The sequence below is a fragment of the Lygodium microphyllum genome, unplaced genomic scaffold (assembly GCF_053477565.2).
Source record: "Lygodium microphyllum isolate KBCC unplaced genomic scaffold, Lygodium_microphyllum_v1.1.10 scaffold_31, whole genome shotgun sequence".
In the NCBI taxonomy this organism is placed as follows: Eukaryota; Viridiplantae; Streptophyta; class Polypodiopsida; order Schizaeales; family Lygodiaceae; genus Lygodium; species Lygodium microphyllum.
Window position 1 is genome coordinate 17,984,850 of NW_028229514.1, and position 12,491 is coordinate 17,997,340.

At 37.2% G+C, this 12,491-nt stretch overlaps 1 protein-coding gene across 1 annotated transcript; it reads left to right on the forward strand.

The window, feature by feature from the left end:
• Positions 1-1,657: 1,657 nt before the first annotated feature.
• On the forward strand, positions 1,658-2,495 carry LOC148009380 (uncharacterized). The gene is made up of 3 exons (XM_087673608.1): positions 1,658-1,742; positions 1,824-1,883; positions 2,141-2,495. The coding sequence occupies exons 1-3, from the start codon at positions 1,677-1,679 to the stop codon at positions 2,408-2,410; spliced, it is 396 nt and encodes a 131-aa protein (XP_087529734.1). The 5' UTR covers positions 1,658-1,676; the 3' UTR covers positions 2,411-2,495.
• Positions 2,496-12,491: the final 9,996 nt, after the last annotated feature.

Here is a 12,491-nt window from a genome sequence, read left to right on the forward strand (position 1 = left end):
GAAAGGGGGGAAAGATCATGATGATGATGGCAGGGAATGGGCGACGGCAGCAGGCATTGTAGGTGGTCCTCACGGCAGCGTCAATGGCGGCCAGCGGCACGGCGGCTGCAGCACGTCCAGCACGGCGACCTCCTCCAGCACGGCGACGGCGACCTCCTCCAGCACGGCGACCTCTCCAGCATGGCGACCTCCCCAGCACGACGACCTCCCCCAGCACGGCCCTCCCTCTAGCCTCCCCCCCTCTAGCTAGGGGGTGTTTATATAGGCATGGGGGGGGGAGAAGGCCTCCACCACGTGGCCCACTTGCATGGGTTCCCCCCTTCCCATGCAGGCCACGACAGTCATATCCCCATCCTTTCCACACTCCCTCTTCTCGAGCCATGCATCGGCTGGAGAAAAAGGGTTAAAAATAAAAAAAATTTGCATTGAATTATTCAAATTGCCCCTCCCAAGAGGGTGTTTTTGTGAGACTTGCGGTTTTGAACTCCCGGTTTTGATTTACCAATGCGGAGGACCCCATTTCACGTGTGCGGGTCACGCATTACACTGCCAATAATTTCAATGCAAGAGATAACCTTTGCACAAGGTTTACGTCGTGTGCGGGACGTCAATATTCACGGGTGGGAATATTACATGACATATAGAGAGAATTATCCACATCTCTTGGAGTGGATGATATAGATAAGCTTCAAAATGTATCAAATGACATAACATCATCAATGGTAAGATGATTTATAAGTTTGATATCATAAGTGTAGGATTGGCTCTTTTTCTCCCATACTCATTTAGGGGTGTCTATTGATGGCAGAGTGAACCATATGTTGCTACTATTGATTCTAATCAACTTGATGTATACATTCCTAGCATGGATGATATTGCGAATGAACAAGGTTTGAAAAAGGTATCTTATAATCTTATATGTTTATCATTTTTGTACTTGATTCCATATATTTTGGAGACATTTGATGTATACACATGATCTTATTTTGTTGATGTAGCCTCTTGAAGAAAGTAGCTCCTTTGAAGGACAACAATACAAGCAAACAGATTTATCATTGCAGGTAATGCTTTTGAGCTCATATCTAATAACTTTCTTTGAGAATGTCTCTTATACAGATACTTATACATTAACTTTAATTTCCCATAGATGAAAATGTTCGTGGAGGAAGAAAAGAGCTTTGAAGAATTTCAATGTTATACATCCGATGAGGTTCTTTGCTTTATATTAAATTTAAGATTAACCATATGATTCATGTTCTTAACAATATCTTATCCTTTACATGCTTAAAATGTAGGATGTTGAAAATGAAGATGAGACACTTGATATGGAAAATTGTGCCAGCTTTTCAAAGTTATTGTCACATGGTTTAGACAAAATAATGTACTCAACTTAACGTCAAGAAACTCTAGAACAAAGTATCCATAGTTCAAGCAATGATAAGGTATGTAACTTTTTTTTCTATATAAATATTTTTAATGTGATTACTAATTTTAGTTTTGAATGTAGACTAATCCAAATGATGACATTAATGAAACATCTCGAAAAAGTCAAAGAAAGAGGAAGGTATTTGATATATGTTTTTGAGAGAACAATAGCGTCATAGTTTAGTGAATAACTAAAGATATGATTTATTAAATAACTATTTATTTTACGTGTTGACTAGCCAAGTGAGAAGATGAAGGATATTTTGCAACAAAGGAGCATGAAACGAGGTACCAGTATCAACGAAAAAGAACCAAAGGTGCTAGATGTAAATGTTTATATTTTTGTTTATGTCATACATGAAAAGCATAATCTAATCTTTTTATTTTATTTGAATTAGGAATTTAAAGATCTCCCAAACCAAGGCATTGAGATTAACATTTCAAATGATACTCAAAGGGTAACTTTATTGTTAATTTATATTTTAATTAGATATATATAATTGTAGTCATGTAATTGAATTTGTAGCTTTGAGATTAACATTTCAAATGATGCTTAAAGGGTAGCTTTATAGTTGATATATATATATATATATATATACACATATATAATAGTCATGTAGTTAAATTTATGGCTTTTCATATTATAATTCGTGTCATTTAATTATCTATACATAGTATAATAAGTTACTTATTCTCATTTTGTTATTCAATGCAGGTTAATATGACAAAAGAGAACATGGAAACCATACTTTTGAAGTATCTTGGTGTGCCTACAATTCATGATATGTACTTTTCTTTAAAGAGTACATACATGAATCTCAAAAAGATTGAAGCTAGCTTTCGAGTCTTGATTAAGGATACAAAGAAGCCAACAAGTGATGATATGATTAAGGAGATTGTTTATTGGCTACTAGGAAATGGCAAAGTTGTATTAAACAAAAATAGCAATGTGCTTAGTCTAGATGATGTGGAAGTTTTAGCATAACTTCTACTTTGAGTTAAGAATTTATTGCTTTTCAACATATTGGAGATTTGAGGGATTACTCAAACATTTATTACTTTGGAACATATTGGAGATTTAAGGGATAAAACATTCAAGACACACATGTTGCTTAATTAGTTTTTAGTTCTATGCTCATTTAAAAGTATTTTCATTTTTCTTTTGGTTGCTAGAAGTAGATGTTGATGTCTTAATTTGTTTAATCTATTTTGATCATTAGATGTATGTTATTGATCCTTACTTAGAAATGATGACATTCTCTATATAAATTTCTAGTTAAAAAATTATTGTGTAATATTATTCTTGTTTGATATTAGCGTGTCTAAGAGTAAGGGCAAAGTAGATAAATTGATAAGGAAAAAAGAGAATTCTCACGGAATTCCGTAGTTGAAAGTACATATAAGTAGGGAATGCAAAAAATAGGAAAAATGAGAGATCTCGTAGTGAGAGTACCTAGGGAATCACATCTAGAATTTTTTTCCTATATATGGAATATTTCTTATATAGGAATTATTCCCTACATAGAAAATTCTGTATTTTCCTATGTATGAAATATTTCCTACATAGGAATTTCCTATGTAGGAAATATTTCCTACATAGAAAAGGTCTTATGTGATTCCCTACTTATTCTTATTAGGAAATGTCCCATTCTCCCTAGTTTTTACTTTCCCCACCTATATGTATTTTCAACTAGGGAATTCCATGGGGAATTCTCTTTTTTTCCTATATAGGGATCGATTGAAAGTTCCTTGTGCAGGTCATGAGCTTGCGTGGATAATCGTTCGTATACCAAGTCATCAGCTTGTTTACCAGGTCTTTCACGCTCTTGTGTATCCAATCACGCGCGTCCGGCCTGATTAACATTAAAATAAGAGACTCTACTTTTCATCCTACGTGTATGCAGAAAGTATTTATCTTATATAAAATACCTATGAAGTCGTCGTCCACACGTTCATGGAATGCGTCCGATCGCTCGGCCTACGACTTGGTAGTTAATCATTTCGCAAGATGGATAGAAAACATGTTTTCATGAGCGTTGCCCGTTTATGGAAAATGGCCACTACAAGGTGTGAGGCTCGGGATTTTCATATTTATATCATTAACCCATCTAATGTTGTGATTGGTAGCATAAACTAACGCTATTCTTGTAATGTGCAAGGTAATGCAATATATCCCAAGACTTGCTAGGTAGAATGTAGAGAGATGGTGTAATAAACCCAAGGTCAAGAGTTCTATTTTTATGGGAAGCACTATTCTACAATGTAACGAGGTGATGTAATCATAAGGGATTGCTAAGGTAAAAGTAGATGCTAAGTTCAAATATAATAACCACATGGGAAATTTACATAGAAATAGTTATAAAGGTGCTCAAATAATAAAGAAATTTGGAGAAATCTTAAGAAATGAGTTACTCAAATTACACATATCAAATTCTTGTTTTTCTTTGTCTCAAGTTTTTATTTTACAAATTAATAGTAAGATATACATAAAGATCTCTTTAAAATTTCTCTATCATGTTATATTATGTATATTTGATTTGGTTTACGAGTTTCCTTAACAACTCTAAGTGTGTGTATGTGCACGTGTGCATACATATGTGCAAGTGGACAATGGGCTCAAAGGGTTTACTATATATATATGCTTCGTATCATGTGTGTTTAAGGCTTGGTTATACATAACCTTGTGTGAATTTTTCTTGAATAAATGTAAAATACCACGTGAGCTCAAAGAAAATGGTATTTTACTTACTAAAATTTACAAAAAAGATTTTTTAATTTTACTTTGGAAAAAACTGATATTTTTAGTAAAGTAAAAGGGGTCATTTTATGGCCTTATAGCATGCAAAGAAAGGTATTTCTTAATAGCCTTTTAACACACGCTATATAGATGATTTTTTACCCTTATTTATTCAATCTATAAGTAACTCCTTTATATGACACTCTTTTTTATATAAAAAATTTGTAAAAATAGTATTTTTAAAATCGCTTATTTTGAACCCATGTGATACACACATATATTCAAGAGTAACTGCCTCGAGGGGATGAGTAATACACATGCAAGTTACACATGGATACGTATTTATATTTGTGTGTAGACATGCCTATGTATGCATGTTAAAGACATAACCTTTCCAAATACCTCTCCATATCGGAATATGTACTCATGCATGTGTACTAACAAAATAGTGATCAAGGATGTTTAATAGAAGTTCAAAAGATTTCTATAGCTAAGTTTTAACACTTGCAAGCAAGCATTTTCTAAAATAGTGGAGTAGTTATGGATTATAAGGCAACTCTATTACACTACACACACAAGGTTATTTGAAAACAAATGAGTAGGTATTTAGCTTTTGTGAACATCAAGCATATGTGCATATGGGAAAGTGAAATAAGCTTAATAGACTCATTTTATAGAGACCTTTATGGTGTAGAGCAATTAGAAATCTCTTACTTTGAAGATGATGTGTTAGAATGATGGTAACGATGAAATTTTCTTTATAATCTCATCTTTATGAGTGAACAAGAAAAGTAGCACCACATCAACATATACTAATCAAATCCTTTAAGAGAAGTCTTAGTTGTTCTTATGCGTAGTGTATATGAGAATGGAAAACCAAACACACATAAGTGAACCCTCCTCACTACAACATATCCTTTGGCAAGAAAAGATTGTAATTACTATTTAACTTGCAAGAATTTTCTCTTGTTAGTGGGGTTTCACTTCCTAGCTTGAATGCAACAACTAAAAGCCTAATACCCATACACTAATGGAAGTATTCTTGCCACTTGTATGTGGCTTCTACGTCATTGGTTGGATTTTCTAGAAAAAATTGTAGATAAGACAAAAAATGGTAGGTCCTTTTGCATGTTTTAACATCACATATAGTTGTTGGGCCCCTTGTATCAACAAATACCACTATGCAACTCATGGTCCTAGTAGTTACCACACTTGCATGTTTAGCTGGATCGATAAAGCCCCATCCATGTAGAATACTATGGTAATCTATATGTTCTACTATGGAGAAAAGCATCCTTTGTTAGAAAATCTTTGTATCCACAAAGAATGAAGTCGCGCTTAGATAATAGAGCACAAATTGTTGTATGCACGCGTAGTGAACATCGGAAGGTCCCCAAGAATAAAGAACTCTACTAAAACTCGTAAAGTAATAAAAAGGTTTCGCAAAATATGAAGCAAGCTCAAAAATAGCCCAATTTACAATTAGCATGCTTTGGCTTTTGTGTTTGCTTTTGTCCAAATAAAGAATAAAGCAGTTGGGTATCCTAAAAGTCAAATTGTGCTTTAATACAATGTCCAATAACAAAATATTTAAACTAAGCATCTATGCGTATACAAAATAATCAATATTTTTCAAGCGCTTCAATAACTAAGTGTACCTAAATAAATATTAGTGCCACGCCTTTAATGATAAGGCCCGCGCCCATCATAAATGATAACTTCTGCTAGGTAATTTGAATACACACCATCGCCTAGTGCTTTCCAATGCCATTGCTGCTTGCTATACACATTAATTGAAGCATTCCCTACTGTTAGAAAATAATAAAATTAAACTAACAAAAGTGAATACCTAGCAGTCTTCAGCTCTTTAGCTACAAAATAAATAAATAGGTTGAAGCTTTGTCCTAACCTTAATTTAATAAGAGTGCACTCTAAACTCATAAACATCCATTAATTTAAATATGTATTTTGCAGAATCACTTGATGTGGAATCACCCACGTGCGCATTAAATTAATCTAATGCCCGAAAAGGACAGGCATCCCCGTCAACTTCTCACACAAGGAATCCACCTTGTGTATGAGCCCCGGAAAATATAGTTTTACAGAATCCACTGCAAAACCTCACGGAATCCACCGTGGAATAAAAATATCATAGAATCCATCGTCGAATATACCTCACAGCATCATACCCTTGGGGCAGGATAGCAATTGTTCTTAATTGCTATTAGCTCAATGTGGAGCAAGCAGTGACAGGTAAGAACTTAGGTCACATGCATGCATTCATTGGGCCTCTTCAACAAGATGATTTTTAAACTTAACCAAATATCTAGAATATCTATGGCTAGTTCTAGTGGTCATAAAAACAAAGTCTAGAATAGTTTCAGGTTCAAGAATTTTAGTTTCTTCTTCTAACAAAGGAGGGTTTTCATAGACAGGGTGGACATGTAATTGGCCTCTAAAGGTTGTAATAAACTGATATGAAAAGTATTATGGATTTTCCAATGCGGGGGTAGTTCTAATTTAAATGTATTTTCATTGATTTTGTGAATGATTTTGAAAGGTCCATAAAATCTAGGTGCTAATTTAACAAGAGGATGTTTCTTAACACTTTGCAATCTTCTCTTTTCAATATGTAACCAAACATAATCATCAACTTTGAAACTCATGGCTTTTTTTTTCTTATTAACTTGTTTAGTGTATGATCGCTGTTAGAGAGTTTGCGGTCGAAAGTCTACCGCAGGGGGTAAGAGACAGCAGGGTAAAGGGAGATTCAAGGAGTGGAGTAGATGGAAGAGAAGGGATTCAAAGAAAGAGAAGATATGAAAGAAAACTCACAGAAAGAAATAGAAGGCGTAGAATAATACTCACAGAATTGAAGGCTGTCAATTTATTTCTCCATTATGAGAAGAAAAATCTCTTGTACACAAAAACGATACCTTCCTCTATGTTGCTCAGACCGCCAATCTGATGCTTCCATTGACTCTGAAAGGAGAATAAAATACCAGCACACCTGGCCAAAATTCTGTCAGATTACTCTTTCTTTATCTCCCACTTCGGAGTGTTGTTCACTGCCTAAAAATAGTGATCACGACGTGCGCAACATGCTGAGTATCCAGCTCCTTCAACTCAAAAGAGTTTGATACGTTTTCTAGCCATTGGAATCCTTAGAGTTGTCCCATCCATCTCATTTAATGCATAGGTAGCATTGTCAAAAACAAACCTTACCACATATGGACCAAACCATCCCCGCTTTGTCATCTTCCGACTGGCACTATGCTGATTTTCTAAGCTACTGTCATAAACTAGCACCCAATCTCCTTCTTGTATAGCTTGTGGCTGAAGTCTGTGTCGCTTTTTAAACCTCTTCTTATTCTTGATCCTTGCAGTCTTCAGTTTTTTCATGGCCATCTCAATGTCTTCAGGCCTTCTTTTTAACTGTCTAATGCGTAGGACCAGCAACTCTTCTCTATTCAAACCCTCTTTCCATGGTAGAATACTCCAAGTAGTAATAGTCTCCTCAATAGGCATGATTGGCTTTTGTCCATACATTAATTCAGCAAGCATATACCCTGTAACTGCATTATGAGTGGTCCTATCAGCCCACAAAGCAAAGGGAACATTCTTGGCCATTCTTTCATCATGCCCTTGCATGACTTTGCTAGTGTCTTAATGATAGGTTGATGACCTCTTTCACTTTTTCCATTTGCTTTAGGATTGTAGGTTGAAATTAAAGCCAGCTTGATACCGAATCATGAAAAGAAGTCACGAGCCTCATCCACATCCAATTCTCCTCTATCAGCAACACAACCATACCTGCAAAAGACTTCTTCCAATAAAAACTTGCAAACTTCTTGAGTAGTCTTTGCACTAAGAGCTCGACCTTCCACTTGATTTGTCAAGTCTTCTCGTGCAAGCACAAGATATCTCATATTCCATAAACCTGTAGGCATGGTAATCAAATCAACTATCCATTTGTAATGCATAGACGATGGATAGGTCGGTTGCAACCCATCTCTATGCTGTACAATGGAATACATCTGACAGACATTGCATGATTCCACATAATGTTCCACATCTTTATACATGTTTTGACACCAATACTTCTCTTTGATCTTGGCAAATGTGCCCCAAACTCCTCTATGTCCAGCCCATAAGCTTTCATGAAACTCCTGCATCACCTGTTATTGAGAAGCCCTATCTCCCAAAACACGTATTGGAGCTCCTCTATTTTTTTTTGCATGCTTCCATAAACATCCATTTTTTAAGAAAAAACCCATAATATTTTCTTTGAATCCTTTTGAATTCAGCTTCAGACCATTCAGTCTTCTTTGTCATGAGGTTGAGATATTGACCTATTTTCAGCCAATCATCCTCATACAACTCTTCCAAAAATTGTGTTCTCACTGAAGCATAACACTGATGATGCTTTCTCTCTATATCCCATGCCATTTCTTCCCCATGGCTGTAAGCTCTTTTCTTACTACTGAAATCCCTGTTACAATAGTTGTACCTACAGTAACAATAGCTCCATACTCATTCCCTATTGTCATAAAGTCATTTTCAACACCTATCACATCATCCTCTTCATCTTCAAACCTCGCTCGTGAAAGCATGTTGGCCACGAGGTTTTCTCTACCTGCAATATGCTGAAAATCAGGGTTAAGTGTCTTTATATATGCAATCCATCGTAACATGGCAATATCAAGAGTTGAGCAATTTGCTATCATGCCCAATAGAGGTAGACAATCAGTCTCTACCACTATATGAGCTCCCATAAAATATTCCCTATCACACTTAAGCGTTGTCACTACATCCCAAATCTCTCTTTTGACTTGAGAATACCATCGTTGGCATTCATTGAGGGACTTTGCTGCAAACCGAATGGCATATCTATTCCCATCAACATCATCCTGACCCACTGCCAACCAATGCCAATTGGGCTTATATCCACAGTGAGAATAATAGGTTGCCCATTCTCATAATTTGCCCATTCTCATAATTTTCTAACATGCCTAATAGAGGTAGACAATCAATCTCTACCACTGCATGAGCTCCCATAAAATACTCCCTATCACACTTAAGGGCTGTCACTACACCCCAAACAGTACAAGGATTTGAGCTAGTAGCGACGTCGATTAGCGACGGCGGGTAGCGGCGTCGCTATTGGTGTCGCTGCTAGTGTCGCTATTTGCGTCGCAACTATGACACAAATAGCATTTGCGACGCAAATAGCAAATGCGACACAAATAGCATTAGCGATGCAAATAGCGACGCTCCATAGGGAAAAAAAAGCAGGCCGAAATCGAGCACGGTTTCATTTCGCGTTTGCAGCTTGTGTATTTTGAGAGCGAGAGTGACGAAGAGAGGGACCATCGTGAGTGAAGGAGAGGAAGAAGTCTTTCCGCCGCCGCCGTTGTTCGCGAAGGAGAGGAGGATCTTTCATCGCGAAGAGGAGCCGCCCCACACTCGCCATATCTCATCGGTGAGTCTCCCTCTCTCTTTCTTTTTCTTGTTTAAGGTTTAAATCACTTTCTCTTTTGCTTGTTAGGAGAGGAAATGAGAGAGAAAGAGAGGGAGAGGGAGAGAGAGGGAGAGGGAGAGGGAGAGAAAGAGAGGGAGAGGGAGAGGGAGAGGGAGAGGGAGAGGGAGAGGGAGGGAGAGTGCATTCTCTCTCTCCCTCTCCCTTTTGCTTGTTTAAGGTTTAAATCACTTTCTTTTTTTCTTGTTTAGAAGAGGAAATGTGAGAGAAAGAGATAAAGAGAGAAAGAGAGGGAGAGGGAGAGGGAGGGGGAGGAAATGAGAGAGGAAGAGAAAGAGAAAGAGAGGGAGAGGGAGAGGGAGGGAGAGTGCATTCTCTCTCTCCCTCTCCCTTTTGCTTGTTTAATGTTTAAATCACTTTCTTTTTTGCTTGTTTAGGAGAGGAAATGAGAGAGAAAGAGAGAAAGAGAGGGAGAGGGAGAGAGAGGGAGAGAAAGAGAGGGAGAGGGAGAGGGAGGGGAAGGAAATGAGAGAGGGAGAGAAAGAGAAAGAGAGGGAGAGGGAGAGGGAGGGAGAGTGCATTCTCTCTCTCCCTCTCCCTTTTGCTTATTAAAGGTTTAAATCACTTTCTTTTTTTCTTGTTTAGGAGAGGAAATGAGAGAGAAGGAGAGAAAGAGAGGGAGAGGTAGAGGGAGGAAATGAGAGAGGGAGAGAAAGAGAAAGAGAGGGAGAGGGAGAGGGAGAGGAAGGGAGAGTGCATTCTCTCTCTTCCTCTCCCTTTTGCTTTTGGAGAGTGTTAAGATATATTGTGAGAGGGAGAGAAAATGCGAGAGAAAGAGAAAGAGAGGGAGGGAGAGGGATAGAAAGAGAAAGATAACATATATTGGAATGATAGCATATCCATGATTATGGTAATGGTATCCACTTTGCTTTTTTTATGGGTACCATTACATCGACTCCTTAAGAGGGCTAAAAATTAGTCATACACTTTATAAAGTTTAATTAGAAGATTTAAGATGTACGATAATAGACTTATCGATAATGGTATGCAATGTGCTTTGCCATGGGCCACGTACATTGGTGACTCTTTAAGATGGCTTAAAATTGGTCATGTCCTTCATAATGTCCAAGTAGGGGATCTAATTGTGATATGCATAACTCATTGTTTTTGTATTAACTTTATAGGCATAACAAATTAGAAATCATGCCAACTAGTCAACGGAAGGACTAAAAGAAAATGATACCCTAGCTAATGGTCATTACGGTACTTCATCAAAATGAACCCAAAAGTATTGTTATAGAAGAAGAATCCCTTAAATTGAGTATAGGATATTTTCTCTCAGGTCTTATGACTATGAGTAGAATTGATTGAAATAAATTTTATTACTATAGTTGATAAATTTCATAGATGGCATTAATTTTAATACGCGATCCTAGGACAAAAAAACCACATTTCTAAGATGCTTTTTGTTGAGATTGATTTATTATTAGACTAAGATCCTCAATGATGCTCATAAATGGATTACTTATACTCAAAGCCCTCTAGTGCAGTTTTTTACAATAACGAATAATTATCTACCGGGACAAACAAATCCTTGAGCATGATATAGGGCCGAGATATAACATCAATAAATCTCTCAACTACTATGTACAATGCAAGATTTATGGTCAACTTGCAACTTGACATACATCTCCATAAAGCTATCCATTTAAGCCTTGTTTGCTGTAATGTAGATAAGATGGAAAACAAAGAAGGTCTTATTATTGAAAATTGCGAGACGTATCTTAATCAGCATGTCCCATGTCCTTGCTCTCAATGCAAGTTGGTAATTAGACGAAAATGCCGATTGTCTATAGAATACATACGATGATTTGGCGAGTTTCAATATGAGATCATTGATCAGGTGATTGCGGATTTTCAGCAAACGGTAATTTGAAGTTAATATTAATCATGTATTGTACTTGCAAGCTAATTGAAAACCATACACAATAAGATTGGGTCTTGTTGGCAATTTTTCTATCCAGGGGGTTGATGTCTTTATCCAAGGGGGAGTGCACCCTTTTCGACCAATTAGAAGAGTTCGTGGGCGTGTGATTAATGGATTGCAGGAGCCAATCCACCACTCGCAAGGCCCATGTATACCGTCAATGCCATAGGAGACAGACAACCTTCCCGACCTACCTACAATCTTGGAGCCTGAGATGGAGGCAATGATCGATGCATTGATTCCCATGGATGTCGAGACATCTGACTTGCTTAGAGAGGAAGCATCCATACCATTATATGATGGGTGCCGAGTATCTCGGTTGAAGACATTGCTTGCACTCTTAAGTGTGCAAGCAAAATACAGGTGGAGCGATATGAGTGTGACCGAGTTATTCATGTACCTTGCACATAGGCTTCATTGATTTTTTTTTTGACACTATTATTACAAACATTTGTGCTTTTTCAAGGTGTTTTATGATTTTTTTCAGGTTATTGAAATATCATATATTACCACCTGCAAATACCATGTCTGAGTCTCGTGATGATGCACGACATGTTTTACGAAAGCTTGGCATGGACTACAATAACATCCATGCATGTATCAATGACTGCATACTGTTTCGAGAGTAATACGAGACTATGGAAACATGTCCAAAGTGTGGTGCTCACAGGTATCGACAGGACTTGCAAGGGCAAACCATCCCTCAAAAAGTTCTCAGACACTTTCCGCTCATCCCCCGTATAAACCACATGTTTCGCACGTCCGGCATGGCAAGCTTGACAACGTGGCATGTGCAGAATAGGTCCACGGATGGAGTTCAACGAATATCAGCAGATTCGCGCGCATGGAACCACATTGACTCT

Coding starts and splice junctions, on each gene's coding strand:
- LOC148009380 (XM_087673608.1), top strand. CDS start 1,677: ATGAAGGATATTTTGCAACAAAGGAGCATGAAACGAGGTACCAGTATC. Junction 1,743..1,823: donor TCAACGAAAAAGAACCAAAG/GTGCTAGATGTA, acceptor TATTTGAATTAG/GAATTTAAAGATCTCCCAAA. Junction 1,884..2,140: donor TTTCAAATGATACTCAAAGG/GTAACTTTATTG, acceptor TATTCAATGCAG/GTTAATATGACAAAAGAGAA.